The sequence below is a fragment of the Phyllostomus hastatus genome, unplaced genomic scaffold (genome assembly GCF_019186645.2).
Source record: "Phyllostomus hastatus isolate PE091 unplaced genomic scaffold, TTU_PhHast_1.1 phas_contig_477, whole genome shotgun sequence".
In the NCBI taxonomy this organism is placed as follows: Eukaryota; Metazoa; Chordata; class Mammalia; order Chiroptera; family Phyllostomidae; genus Phyllostomus; species Phyllostomus hastatus.
Genome location: NW_025333889.1, coordinates 234,022 through 247,049, shown reverse-complemented (window position 1 = coordinate 247,049; position 13,028 = coordinate 234,022). Strand labels below are relative to the sequence as shown.

Below are 13,028 nucleotides of genomic sequence, written 5' to 3'. Positions count from 1 at the left end.
CGCTCGTGCGCATGCGGCTGGAAATAAACGGCGTTTTCCTGCGCCTGCCTGCGGCCTCTCTGTTCCACCTCGGGCCCCTCTGGGGCCACCGTGCGCTGCGAGGACTCCAGCCAGGTCCCCAGGCGGGTCTTTATTGAAAGCAGCAGGAGCCTCTCCATGTTCTGGGAAACTAACACCGTCCCCTTAGAGTGGACGGGGACGCACGGAGTGCAGGTCTCGCACACACACGCACACGCTCTGGCTGACACGCACACTTACGAGGAGCCACGGTACCTGATCCCACACCACAAGGCAAGTCTACGACCACTGGGGGCCCCATCGGGGGCCCCGGGGGGGGGGAGGCGGAGGGAGGAGGCCAGTGTGCCCGCCCGTCTCCGCTCTCGCGTCCTGGCAGCCGCCACCCCCGAGCCCAGGGAGGGGAGGCCCGCCCCGGGGAGGCGAGGGGTTGTGCCGCCGCACAGTCCTCCTCCGTGAGTCTCTGCCGCCAGGGAGTCGCGGCCGGGCGGGGAGGGGAGGGGGGGCAGGGGGCATCGGGCACAGGGCGGGCCCGACCCACGGAGGCTGCTGGTCAGCCGGTCCCTGCAGAGCGCGCCCCTCTCCGCCGACGACAGCAGCTCTAGCGGGCCGACGTCAGGTGGTTTCTGTTGTGGGAAAACCTGGAAGAGACCTGCCCGTCACTGCCCCAGGCCCCGGTGCAGGCCCCGCGGGAAGCCACCAGGGGGCGCCGGCTGCGGCCGGCAGCACAGAGCAGCCCTGGGGCGCGGGCAGGGGCACCTCCCAGTGTGGCCCCTTTGGGCTGGAAAGGCCCAGTGCTTCCTCTAGAGGGAGGACAGCAGGGAAACCCCCAGCGCTGCCCCGGGCCCTCGCCAGCTCCCTCACCTCTGCACCCGCTCCACCAGGTGAGCCATCAGCTTGTCCGAGATGCCGGGGCAGGACTCCTCCGCCAGGCTGAAGGCGTTCTCCAGCTCCTCCAGGGCACCCACGCCCCCGCCGCTCTGCCTGTGCTTCTCTTTGAGCTGGGGACACACCGCCGGGCGTCTGGCCGGGGGCTCGTGCTGCACGCTCCTTGGGCCCTCCCCTGTGACTTGCGTTTGGGGCCCCACCGAGCCCCCGAGGGTCTTGGTTGTTGAGAGGGGTCTTTGCCAGCCCCCTGTGCTGTGGCGGGCCCAGCTAACCACGGGGCTTCGTCCCAACTGTGGGCGACAGCTCAGGACTCAGGCACAGTGGACGTGGGAGAACAGCTCAGAAACTAACTCCCAGAGGGCAGGGCGCAGTGGGACGGCCAGCTCGGACCCTCAGGGCTTCAGGGCATGCCCCCCCCACCCCAGGCCCCCGCACTGGCTGCCCCCAGCTGTGGGAACCCCTGGCCTGGTGGGGGGGGCGTTAGGCACAGGTGTACCTGCCATGCCCCTCAACCCCACACAAGTGGGGGGTCAGCGGGGGGAGTCTGCATGCCTCCAAGGACACGTCCCCCTGCGGCCCACAGAATCAGCCACCCTGCCGCACCCTGCCCACCCTCCCTGGACTCCAGGCGCTACTCTCAGGTGGGAAGTGGTCACATGACCGACTACCACCCCGAGGCCAGGGCGTGGGGCTCCTGGCGACACCGTCCCCCTGGGGTGCTGCCGCCTGCCCGTCAACAGGTGACACAGACCTGGGAGTCAGTCACCCTGAAGCCTCCCTGCCCTGGGCCCGACGCCAAGAACGAGGCCTCTCGGGTGCCTCTGGTCACCCGTGTGTGTGTGTGTGTGCGGGCGCGCAGCTCAAAGCCACCCTGGGGCCCCAGGAGACACGGGCAGGCCCGGGAACTTGAGAGTGCCGTGTCAGGGACGCCGTCCCCGCTGTCCCCAGTCCTGCTACCAAGCCCCAGCCCCACTACCAAGCCCCAGCCCCTGGGTCAAACCACCGTCAACCCAAGGGATCCGGAAACCCCGTGTACAGGTGCTACGGTCCCTGCCCCACAGGGCCCCCGGCCTGGCCTCACCTCTCCGAAGACGGGCCGGACGAGCGTGGACAGGCACTGGGACCGCGGCTGCCTCTTGACAGGCTCCGCAGGCTGCAGGAGCAAGGCCACAGCCAGTCAGCAGGGCAGAGGCCCTGCCCCGTCCCTGGCCTCCTTGAAAGGCGCACAAGGTCAGGGGCTGGGAGCGGGCGCCACCCCCAAGCCGCCTCCTCAGCGGACAGGCCCCCGCACGTGCAGGACCCCACCTTCTGGGGACCGTGCAGGGCCGTCCCCTTGTGCAGCTTGCTGTGCGGGCTTGGCCGGATGGTGGGGGGGAACGTCCAGACAGGGCCCTGCTCGCCATCCTCAGCGTCTCCGTCCCTGCGGCGGAGGGGAGGCGTCACGAGCACCCCGAGGGCCAGGACGCAGGGGTCAAGGTGCACACGCCACTCGGCACCCACGCTCCTCTCGGAGGCAGCCCCACGGCCGCAGATGCTGGCTAGGGCTGCGCCCGGACTGCAGCAGCCCGGCGGCCACACAGGCACCAGCACCAGCACCCCGGTCCCCGCCCCGGAGCGCGGGCCCTCGCGGGGCGCAGCCTCGGCGGGAGCCCCGCAGCACCGGCAGGCCTACATGTCCGAGTCCTCGGAGCTGGACTCCTCGCCGTGGCCCTCGGACTTCCAGCGCTTGTAGCGGTCGATGAGCTCGGTCAGGAAGGAGGTCTTCCGCGTGTAGCGCGTGATGAACTTGTGCTTCAGCAGCTCTTTGGCCGTGGGCCGCTGTGGGGGGCGGTCGTGAGTCACTGGGCGCGGGCCCCGCGCCCCCCAGCACCCACCACGGGCCCCCAGAGAGCCTGGATCCGCCCTCCCCAGCCCAGGGGGGCTTACGAATCGGGGGTCCTTGTTGAGGCAGGCCTCCACGAACTCCTTGAAGGGCTTGCTGTGGTGGCCCTCCAGCGTGGGCGGGCTGTTCTTGGGGATCAGGAACAGGACGCGCATGGGGTGGAGGTCCGAGTTCGGAGGCTCGCCCTTGGCCAGCTCGATGGCTGTGATCCCCAGGGACCAGATGTCGGCCTGCACGGAGCCACACGGGCGCTCGCCGCCTGAGGCTCCCTGGGCCCCGCCCCGTCCCCCCACCCCCGCCCGCTGCGCGCACCTTGAAGTCGTAGGCCGACTGCTTGATGACCTCGGGCGCCATCCAGAAGGGGGTGCCCACAAAGGTGTTCCTCTTGATCTGCGTGTCCGTGAGCTGCCCCGCCACCCCGAAGTCCGCCAGCTTCACGTCGCCCTGCTCTGAGAGCAGCACGTTGGCCGCTGCTCGACACAGGATGCAGGGCGTCGTCACCCGCGGGTCCTCCCGGCACGCACCCCCGAGGATGTGCCCGCTGGCAGCCCCGGGCCTCCTGGGGACGCCGGCAGAGCCGCCCCCAGGTCCTCGGCGTGTCCACCCAGCAGGCCCAAGACAGAGCCAGGTCTGTCCACCCCCAGACCCAGGGCCACAGGGCAGTGCCTGCGGGCACCGGCCGGCGTGAGGGGCTCACCCTGCGCACACCCCCAGCCTGAGCTCCGAGGCCCCGCCGGGGGCTGCCTTGCGTGGCAGATGCAAGAACGGAGCAACTGCCCTTGTCTCCCAGACCACCCAGCAGGCGGGGACCCTGAGCCCCGCCCCCGCCCCACCAGTGTCCCCGGGCAGCCTCTCAGCCGAGGCCACTCAGCAGGGCCAGCTCACACCTCACACAAACAAGAATGTGCACTGTCAGCTTCGGTCAAGTCCCTCCACCCCACACTGGGCGCACAGTAGGTGTTTTCCCCACACCGGACCCGGTGCCAAGAGAGCTCTCCCTGTTATGGGCTGTGTCTTCTGGCCGCAGAGCTGCCGGTCGCGCTCAGACCCCGGGCCCACTGAGCCCTGCAGATCCCCCACACCCACAAGGCCCCGCCACACCCTGGCCTCCCGGGCCCAGGGGCCCAGCAGGGGAGCCACGCCCCGAGGGACCTTTGATGTCTCTGTGGATCTTGCGCTCTGAGTGCAGGTAGTCCAGGCCCTTCAGGATCTCCCGCAGGACGGTGGCGATGTAGGCCTCCTCCAGCGGGCCGGGTTTCAGCTGCGTGGAGATGGGGCGGTGGGCCGCGGCGCCCGCCCAGGCCACCCACCCCTGCCTCCACCCCACCCGGACCCTCGCCAAGGACAGAGCTCAACCACCTCTCCACCAGGGGTGGCCCTGTGGGTGGGTGGGAGGGTGGCAGGGCCTCCTACTCCGCTAACAACTTTGGGAGGGAGACAAAGTTTCAGATGGGAGTCAGGTGTGTGGGGTCAGGGTGTCTGTGCGGCACACGTGCTGCCTTGGCCTCTGCTGTGAAGGTGACAGACGGGAGTGCGGTCCTGGCCACACCCCTGCGCCCGTGTGTCGGGGCCCCAGCATGGAGAGGCCCAGGACTAACACCAGCACCTGGTCTGGGCTCAGCCGGCTCCTGACTGCCACCTAATGCACCACAGCAGCCGAGGGGTGGAGGCCCGGTGGAGGCCCAGAGGAGGCCCAGAGGAGGCCCAGGGGAGCCCGGGGCCACCGCAGGGGCAACCCCACGGCAATCGCCAGTCTGGTCCTGCCCCCAGCACCCTGGCACGATGCCCACGGTTGTGGCCTGCACCTCACCAGGTCCAGCGCGGAGCCACCGCCCAAGTACTCCATGATGATCCACAGCTTTGTGCTCTGGGGCCAGAGAAACGCCGGTCAGCCCGCGGCAGCGCGCGAGGCCCCTTCCCCACGACACACACCCCCCGGCAGGGTCCGTCCCTGGGGCTCCGGCGGCCCGGCCCGGCCCCCTCCCGTCACACCTGGGACGGCAGCCCTGCACACAGACCGGGTGCGCGGGGCAGCGGCAGAACCGCCCTGCGACACCCGCCAGGGGCCCGTGGGAGCCGGCCGGCCGGCCAGCCCGAGCGCGGCCTCGACGCCGCATGCACCCTGAGCCCCAGGGGGCTCCCCACCGGGCCCCAGGAGCGCCGGACGTCCCCCCGAGCCCCGGCCCCGGCCCCGGCACCTTCAGGTAGGAGCCGAAGTAGCGGGTGATGTAGGGGCTGTCGCACTGGCTGAGCACGGTGATCTCCTGCTGGATGTCCTCGATCTCGTCCTCCGCCTCCTCCAGGTCGATGATCTTGATGGCCACCACCTCCTTGGTGCGGTTGTCGATGCCCTTGAAGACCTCCCCGAAGGAGCCCTTGCCGATGCGGTCCAGCTTGGTGAAGAGCTCCTCGGGGTCCACCCGTGGGTGCTGCGGACACGGGGCAGGCAGCCCGTCAGCAGGGGGCGGCCCCGCGGGGACACGGGTCCCAAGCACAAGGAAAGCCCCAGGATGCCCGCCACACCAGGGGAGACCCGCAGAGGGCACGGAGGACAGGGACGGCAGGCGCGCCAGCCAGGAAGAACAGCTGCCTCTCACCAGTGCACAGCCCACCCTGCTGACCGCTCAGCCGTCAGCACCGACACCTTCCTGCTGGGGACAGAGCGGCAACCCTCTGGGTGGGGCACCTCGCTGTTCCCCACTCGGCCTCGGCCACGTGTGGACTGTGGTCGGACAGGGCCCCTCGGCCGGCTCCTCTCCCCCGTGGCCCCGACGGCGCCCTCCCACAGCGCAGAATGGGCGCCTGCAGGCGGCCCCCAGCTCCAGCTTGTGTTGGGGCCGTTCTGCAAGACACCGGCCATGCGGCGACTCCAGGCCAGCCGGTGCCCTTACCTGTGTCCTCTGCCACTGCCAGGACAACCCCTCGCCCTGTAAGGTGGCCTGAGAGAAGGTGACCCAGAGGGGCCGAGGCCTGGCAGCACCTGGGCACCACTGCCCTTCCAGCTCTCGGGGCCCCCCCAACCACCCTCAGGCCTCTGCCGGTGACGCGTCCCCCTGCCTGGCTCTGCTCACAACACGACTCACTCGCTCTGCACATAGGGCCAGAGCTGCGTCTGGCCCACCGCGGCCCCCCGCGGGGACCCCGGGCAGCACCCTCAGACCCCTCCACCTCGAGGAGAACACAAAACACCCCTGAGCTCGAGCCTGGGCTCGACAGGGAAGGGGGACCCCAACACTCAGCGCTCACACTCCGCAGCTCAGAGTGTGACCCTGGTGCTACATGCAGCCGCAGGGACAGCCCCTCCCCGCCCCGCCCTGCCGGGTGAAGGGCTGCCCTCTTGGGGGGTGCTTGTGGCCTGGGCACGTGCTCGGGTCACTTGACCGGCTCTGGCGGTCAAGACCCTCGTTCTCCGAATCAGCCCTGGTGCTGCCAGATGGGGGTCCTCCGTGTGGCGCTGTGTCTGCCATTAGCGCCACCCCACAAAACAAGAGAAGCCAAGCTGTCGCCGCCCACCACACGACAGGCGGCAGCCAGGGAGCACCCCAGCCACTCTGGCCCTGCAGGCGGGGCAGGAGCTGGCAAGGAGGAGGGGCGTGCAAGGCCAAGGCCGGAGCACAGGCTGTGGGGGACCCCCCCACAGGGCAGCGACAACATCGCAGGAGAAAGTGCTGTCTGGTCAGGCTTCTTGCCTCCGACAAGGCCAAAGGCGGAGTCTCCCACCCCTGAAAGGACAGAGGGGGCTTCTTCCTTCCTTTGGGGTCGCTTCCCCGGCTCCTCCTCCACGCCTGCATCCCTCCGCAGTCTGACTGGGCACCCAGGCCAATCTCCGTCAGCACACGGGTCGGGGGGGACTCACAGGACCCGTGGGACCTGCACCTGCAGCCCTTACAGACGAGCTGGGGGCACACATTCCCCCCCAGGACCTTCGTCCCGTAACTCACCGGAGACACAGGGCAGGTGCGAATGAAAATCACGTAATTCGGCACCAGTCAGCAGACCCCCGTCCCCGTCTGTGGTCACAGCTGGTCCTGGGTGCCCTGCCCAACAGCTGTGCGCGGCCCCCCCGGTTTCCCCAAGGAGCGCAGCTGGGTCTGGAGCTGCACCTGCTCCCACTCCCCCTGGCCACACGTGGACACATGCCCCCCACACACTGTCCCGACTGACCCCTCACACCATTCGTACCGAGGCGAGGAGGACTCTGTCTCAGAGACCCTCCCACGCCTGGATGCAGTCAGCCCAAATCTGCCCGAGGAGCCAGCACTTCAAAGGGAACACCTACCACCACGGTTCGGTGCACTTCAAATCAGCATCACATCACACCTGCTTTGAAATAACAAAAGGAAGGAGACACAGACCACCAGCTGCCCACACAACCCCCTTTGGGTGGTGAGCAGCAGGTCCTCATTCCAGGCAAACTCAGGGCACACGGCAGAGGGTCCCCGGGGTCAGCCAGTGTCACCAGTTACAGGACCCAAGCAGCCAAAGACGCCAGCGGACAGCAAGCAGCATCCAGGTAAGCACACCGGGCCTGAGCAAACCACCTCCCATCCAGGAAAACGCGCCCGGGGCCTCGCTTTCCCCACACATGGACTCATGGGCAGCAGCTGCTTAACCACATTCCCAGCCGCCCCCAGTGCCCCTCGGGGAGGGGGTCCCCCAGAGCTCCTGCCACAGCCCAACATGGCCCGCGTAACACCAGCCCAGGCCCAGCCTCCAGTGTGGACTCCGACCTTCGCGTCCGAGGCGCAGGCCCAGGCTTCCGCCCTCGCGCCCCGCCGCGCCCCCGGACGGGTCTCTGCACACTGGACACCGATCCTGACACTAACTGCGAACTGGGGCGTCTGCCCCACAAAACGCTACCCCGGCCCCCCTGCGTCAGCCCCGCCCCCCACTCTGCCCACACGTGCAACACCCTGGGGGGCTCCTCTGAAACCCCGGGATCGTGTACCAGAGAGACTTGGCGCAGTAAGATGTCCCCGCACCCACTCTGCGGCCGGGGCTCTCGTCCCAGGGGGCTCAGCACGCGTGCGCTCACAACCCCGAGCTCCACCCTCACCTGGCTGGCAAATCCCCTGAGGTGAGCCATGTCTGCGCCGCCCTCAGACCATCCGGTGCAGCCCCAGGAGGCCCCTGGATCCCGCCGGGAGCTCTGGAGCCCGGACGCTCGCTTCAGTCAACTGCAGGGAGAGCAGGCCAGCTCGGTATCCCACTCAAAGCACCCGGGTTCCCCGGGCAGAGCGGCCGCCCCCTCCTCCGACCGTCTGGGAACCAGCTCGGTTGGGGGCGGGGCGCGCTGGAGTCAGGAGAGCCCCCAGGCCGGGAAAAGACCCCACTGCAGCGCGCCCACCGGGACCACCGACCCCCTAGGGCACCGCCCGCCCTGGGCTCCCCCGAAGCCCCTCCCACCGCAGTCCCCGGCCCCTCCTTCCCCGCCCCACTCGCCCACCGCTCGGCCCCTCCCCAACCGCCCCAGGCGCGGGCTCGCCCGGCAGCGCGCCCACCTCCGGGGCGCGCCATCCCGGCCTCCCCCGGCCCGCTCCGCAGGGCCCGCGCAGGCTCCCACCCGCAGTCTCCGCTCGCCCTGGGACGCCCGGACCCTTCAACCCGCGAAGCAACGGCAGTAGCGGCGTCGCCCGGAGAAAGGCCGCCGCCGGCAGCGACGGCGAGGGTGGTGCGCGGCGTCGTGGCCCAGCGCGGGACTCTCTGGGACACCGAGTCTCTCCACTCGCCCCGAGCCTGGACGTCCGCCGGTGCTGGACTACAAGTCCCGGCAGGCCACGGGGCGGGGTGGTGTCGGGGTCCGGAGGCGGGCCGCGGGGCTCGCTGGGACTCCGAGTCCCGCTCTCTGAAAGGCTCTGGACTACGTCTCCCGGCAGGCCGTGGGGCGGGGGCGGTCCCGGAGGCGGGGCCTAGCCCTGGGGGCGGGGAGGGGCGGGGCCCGGCAGGCCACTGAGGCCGCCCTCCTCTCCTCCGCTCCTCCTTCCCTCCTCCTCTCCTCCTGTCCGGGCTCTTCCTGCATCCTCCCCCCGCCCTCCTCCCTGCAGTTCTGCACACCGCACCGCTGCCACGGTGGAGGCTGTGGGCCCGGCGGTGGCCGCAGCCCAGTGTCCGAGGAGGGATGAGAGGACCGAAGGGACGGGTCCGGCCACACCCGAGAAGTGTGTCGCCGGCTCCGCAGGCCGGGCCCCGCAGGGCCGCCACTCAGTGCAGTCCCCAGACGGGAACACACGCCGTGCGACCCCCCTGGCCTGGGGTCTCGGGGGTCAGGTCCACAGGGGCGGGGGCGGGGCGGGGCGGGGAGCGAGCGTGCAGTGGGCAGAGCGCGGCAGTCGGGCCAGTGGCTGCACGGTGTGAACGTGCTCAATGCCACCGACCTTTGCCCGATGAGATGGCGAAGGTTATGTGCATTTTGTCCCACTTAAGAATAAGTAGAATGAGACAAAAAAGGAATTAAGTTCTGACCGGGCTACAACATAGAGGAGCCTTGAAAACAGTATGCAAAGGGAAGTGAGCCCGTCTCAAGGAGACAAATATTGCACAGTTTCACCGTAGAAGGTGCCCACAATAGACCCGTGCAGGAGACAGAAAGTACAGTAGAGTTTTCCGGGGGAGGGGGAGCTAGTACTTAGCAGGTGCAGTGTCTGTCGGGGTGATAAAATGCCCTGGAAATACACTGAATGCCACCGAACTGCACACTTAAAAATGGGCCAAATCCCCCGACTGGTGTGGTGCAGTGGATCGAGCACTGGCCTGTGGACCAAAGAGTTATTGGTTCGAGCCCCAGTCAGAGCTCGGGCCTGGGATGCAGACCAGGTCCCCAGTGGGGGGAGTGTAAGAAGCAGCCACACATGGATGTTTCTGTCCCTCTCTCTCCCTTCCTTTCCCTCTCTCTAAAAATAAATAAAATCCTTTCAAAAAATGGTTCAGATGGTAAATTTTTATGTTATGTGTGTTCTACCACAAACTAAAACAAAGGTAAATTGGGCTTTATCAAAAATTTTTAATTTTGCTTTTAGAAAGACCATTAACAGGATGAAAAGGCAAGCTACCGACTGGGAGAAAAGTTTGGAAATCACGTACCTAACTACACAGAGAGAAAGAACCTATAAAAACCTCTCAAACCCAACAGTTAGAAGACAGCCCAACGAGAAAAAATGAATCTAGACATAGAGGGTTGTGTGGGTGGCAAACGGGGGCCGAGCAGGTGCCCAGACGTCATCGACCTTCAGGAAAATGCAAATTGAATGAGACACGGCACACGCATTGGAACGGCTAAAATAAAACGCGCTGGCACCAAGTGTTGGCAAGGGCAGGGTGACCAACCCTCCCTTTCCCCCAGGAGATTCCCGCTTTTAACGCCCAGAGTCCTGCGCCCCAGGAAGCCCCCCACCCCAGTCCGCCCTGGCTAGGCAGGCGGGGGGTCACTTGGTCACTGCAGGCGAGGAGGCGGAGCCCGGGACTCTCGTGCCTCAGGAACTGTGCGAACGTTGAAGGGTGCAGCTGCTGTAACCTCCAGCTGAGCAGTTGTTTACAAGGTCCATCGCACACCAGCACACGTGGGCCAGCGTCCCCGCTCCTGGGCACTTACCCTGAGAACAGCAAAGTGGGCTTTACGCACGGGCCTGTGTGTCAGCGTCCACACCCCGTCCGGTCATCACAGCCCCAGCCAGGGGGCTCCTGGAGGTCCTTCAGCCGCCAGTGGGCAAGCTGTGGTCCGTCTGCACGTGGGGTCGCCCACGGGTGCGGTGACGTGGGGTAACCAGAGAGACACATGTGAGAGAAAGAGGCCAGTCCCAAAGGCCGCGCGGTGTGTGGTTCCGCGGAGGAGACACTGTCAGAAGGTCCAGTGGCAGCGGGGAGAACAGAGCGCTGGCGTCCAGGGGTGGGGAGCAGCACGGGGGGGCGCCCAGGGTGCCTCTGCATCCCCGAGCTGCTCTGCATCCTGATGGGGGGGGTCCCACAAAGCAGTTCGTGTGTGAAACTCAAAACTGAACACTGAAAAAGGCAATTTTTCTGTATTTTTATAACAGTGTTAATTTTTAAAAATTTATTTACTTTTAGAGAGAGGGAGGGAAATTTATATTTATTTATAAGTATGACAAAATGCACATCCACGTGCAAGAGAGACATGCATGGATCAGTTGCCTCTTGTGCACCCCCTACTGGGGACCTGGCTTGCAACCCAGGCATGTGCCCTGACTGGGAATCGAACCAGCGATCCTTCGGTTTAGAGGCTGGCACTCAATCCACTGAGCCACACCATCAAGGGCACTGTAGGTTGTTTTTTTGTTTTTTTTACTTTTTAATCACTGTACATTTTTAAGAGGAATATTAAAAACTTAACAATAATTCCTCAATATCAAAGATAGAGTTGGCGTTCAACTTTCACACATATGTGCACATATACACAGACCTATGATTTCGTATGCGTGACTGCCCGCGGTTTGGTCAAACCAAGACCCCGGTTAGGTTCACGTCTTAGGATTGGTGGGCTTGTCTCTTCCCGCTTGTCACTCAGGTGCTGAAGAAATCCACCACCTGCCCTGTGGAGGGCCCCAGGCTGCCCTTTGCAGATTGACCCCCAAGCCCCCAAGCCCCCTCTGCCCTCCCCAGGCCGGCCTGCCTCTCAGTCTCGCTGTCCTGTGCCGTCACAGTCGGACTCGAGGCCCCTGTCACCTCGAGGAGGCCCAGGTCGCCTTTACCGGACTGCTCGCACACCCCAGGTCAGGGGACGGCATGTCTTCCAAGAAAGTCCTGGAACCCCGGGTGCGAGGCCACCCCGCTCTGCACCGCCCAGGGTAAACGCAGCTCGGTGCTGAGGAGCACTGCCCTGCGGGATGCCCAAGTGGGGCTGGGCGGGCACTGGAGGAGGGCAGAGCCCCCCAGGGACTGCTGGCACCCCTCTCCTCAGGAGGGACGAGGGGATCCGAGAGGAGAGAGAGTTGGAGGCAGAGTTAAAGCCAGGGGAGGCGGGGGCGGGGGGCGCAGGGCCCAGGAGATCTGGGGCGTCTCGGCCTCAACTCCACGCAGGGCCCGATGGCACCGGCCCCGAGCACCAGCCTCCCGCGCCTGAAGAGCCCCAGTGTCAGGGCTGGGACAGCCGCAGCCCCGGGCTCAGGCCTGGCCACCGGGTGTGGGGCAGACGGCCTCACATCAGACTGAGCCTGAAACCAGCCGGAAAGGTGGGCAGTCGTGTGGCGGCCCATCACCACCGGAACCAGGACGTGCAACCGACCGCAGGACCGAACCTTCACGGGCGGGTCCCTCCGAGGGCCGGTGACCCGAGAGGACGGCGCCCAGAAAGACCACTCAGACTGCCACCGGCCAACCCGTTCTGTGAGGACGGGGAGGGCAGGTCAGGGGCTCGGAGCTCAGGGAGGAGGTGAGTGGGGGGCAGGCTGCAGCCTGGTGTTCTGCCGGCGTCCCCCCATCTGCTCGGTGGCAACTGGTCGCCTGTGTCCTGGGCGCGCAGGCTCTCCCTGGAGCACAGCAGCTGCGGCTGCGGTGCATCTGGGTCGCGGGCTGTCCCCCTGCAGCACAGAGGCCCGGTCGCTCTCGGGCCCCCGGAGTCAGGGTGGGTCCGATCACACGGTCGGGTTCCCGGAACAGCAGCTCTCCGCGTGCATTCGTCACCCAGCTCGGTGGCTAGAAGATAAAGCTAAAGAATGTTTAACTCCCGGGTTCCCCCGTCCAGCCCGTACTCCAAGCCAAACCCCGGGGCGTGAGTGCAGCGGGGGGTGTGGCCCGGGGCCCTGGTGGGCCGTCCCACCGCTCCACGTGGCCGCGTGTGGCCGCTCGTGGGCAGGCGGCGTGTCGGCAGTGTGGGCTGAGGGCATCACTGCGTCCCCAGCCAAGGCTCGGAGATGCTGCAAGGCCCCCTCAGGTGACGCTGAGGCCACCGGACCAGGGACGCAGGGCCAGCCTGACCCGCCTCTTCCCCGGGGGCCACCACAGGCCGGGGGAAGCCGGGCCGGCGCCGTACCCTTCCCTGGTTGTCCAGGCCCCTCTCCTGCCCGGGGACCCAGGTCCATGGAGCGGCCAGGCCTGGGCACTGGGGAAGGGGCTTGCTCGAACGTACTGGGTGGGACCTGGGGGCCTGAGCCACCGCCTGCGCTGGGACGGAGAAGGTGGGCGGCACCGGCGAACTACCTGACCGGGAGACTCCCTGTTACCACAAGTAGCCCCCCCACACACACCCCCGCCACCCGTCAGGCTGTTCCCAGAAACAAGGCCCGTAAATCCC

At 66.8% G+C, this 13,028-nt stretch overlaps 1 protein-coding gene across 2 annotated transcripts; it reads right to left on the bottom strand.

The window, feature by feature from the left end:
• Positions 1 to 109: 109 nt before the first annotated feature.
• Positions 110 to 8,529, bottom strand: STK25 (serine/threonine kinase 25). 2 transcript variants are annotated; one of them, XM_045845664.1, is made up of 12 exons: positions 8,287 to 8,529; positions 7,842 to 7,962; positions 4,984 to 5,214; positions 4,596 to 4,652; positions 3,938 to 4,046; positions 3,098 to 3,255; positions 2,830 to 3,015; positions 2,576 to 2,721; positions 2,209 to 2,323; positions 1,985 to 2,056; positions 880 to 1,016; positions 110 to 656 (listed from the first exon to the last, which is right to left on the bottom strand). In XM_045845664.1, the coding sequence occupies exons 2-12, from the start codon at positions 7,869 to 7,871 to the stop codon at positions 617 to 619; spliced, it is 1,281 nt and encodes a 426-aa protein (XP_045701620.1). In that variant the 5' UTR covers positions 7,872 to 7,962; positions 8,287 to 8,529; the 3' UTR covers positions 110 to 616. The 2 variants fall into 2 exon arrangements, with proteins under 2 accessions (XP_045701620.1, XP_045701619.1); XM_045845663.1 differs by having other exon boundaries at positions 8,349 to 8,529.
• Between the last annotated feature and the right edge of the window lie 4,499 nt (positions 8,530 to 13,028).

Bases quoted from the DNA above. Each gene is read 5' to 3' on its own strand.
- STK25 (XM_045845664.1), bottom strand. From the start codon at position 7,871: ATGGCTCACCTCAGGGGATTTGCCAGCCAG. The intron at 4,047-4,595 runs GTGAGGTGCAGG...ATCTCCACGCAG, and splicing joins GTGGCTCCGCGCTGGACCTG to CTGAAACCCGGCCCGCTGGA. The intron at 2,324-2,575 runs GTAGGCCTGCCG...CCTCCGCCGCAG, and splicing joins AGCTCCGAGGACTCGGACAT to GGACGGAGACGCTGAGGATG.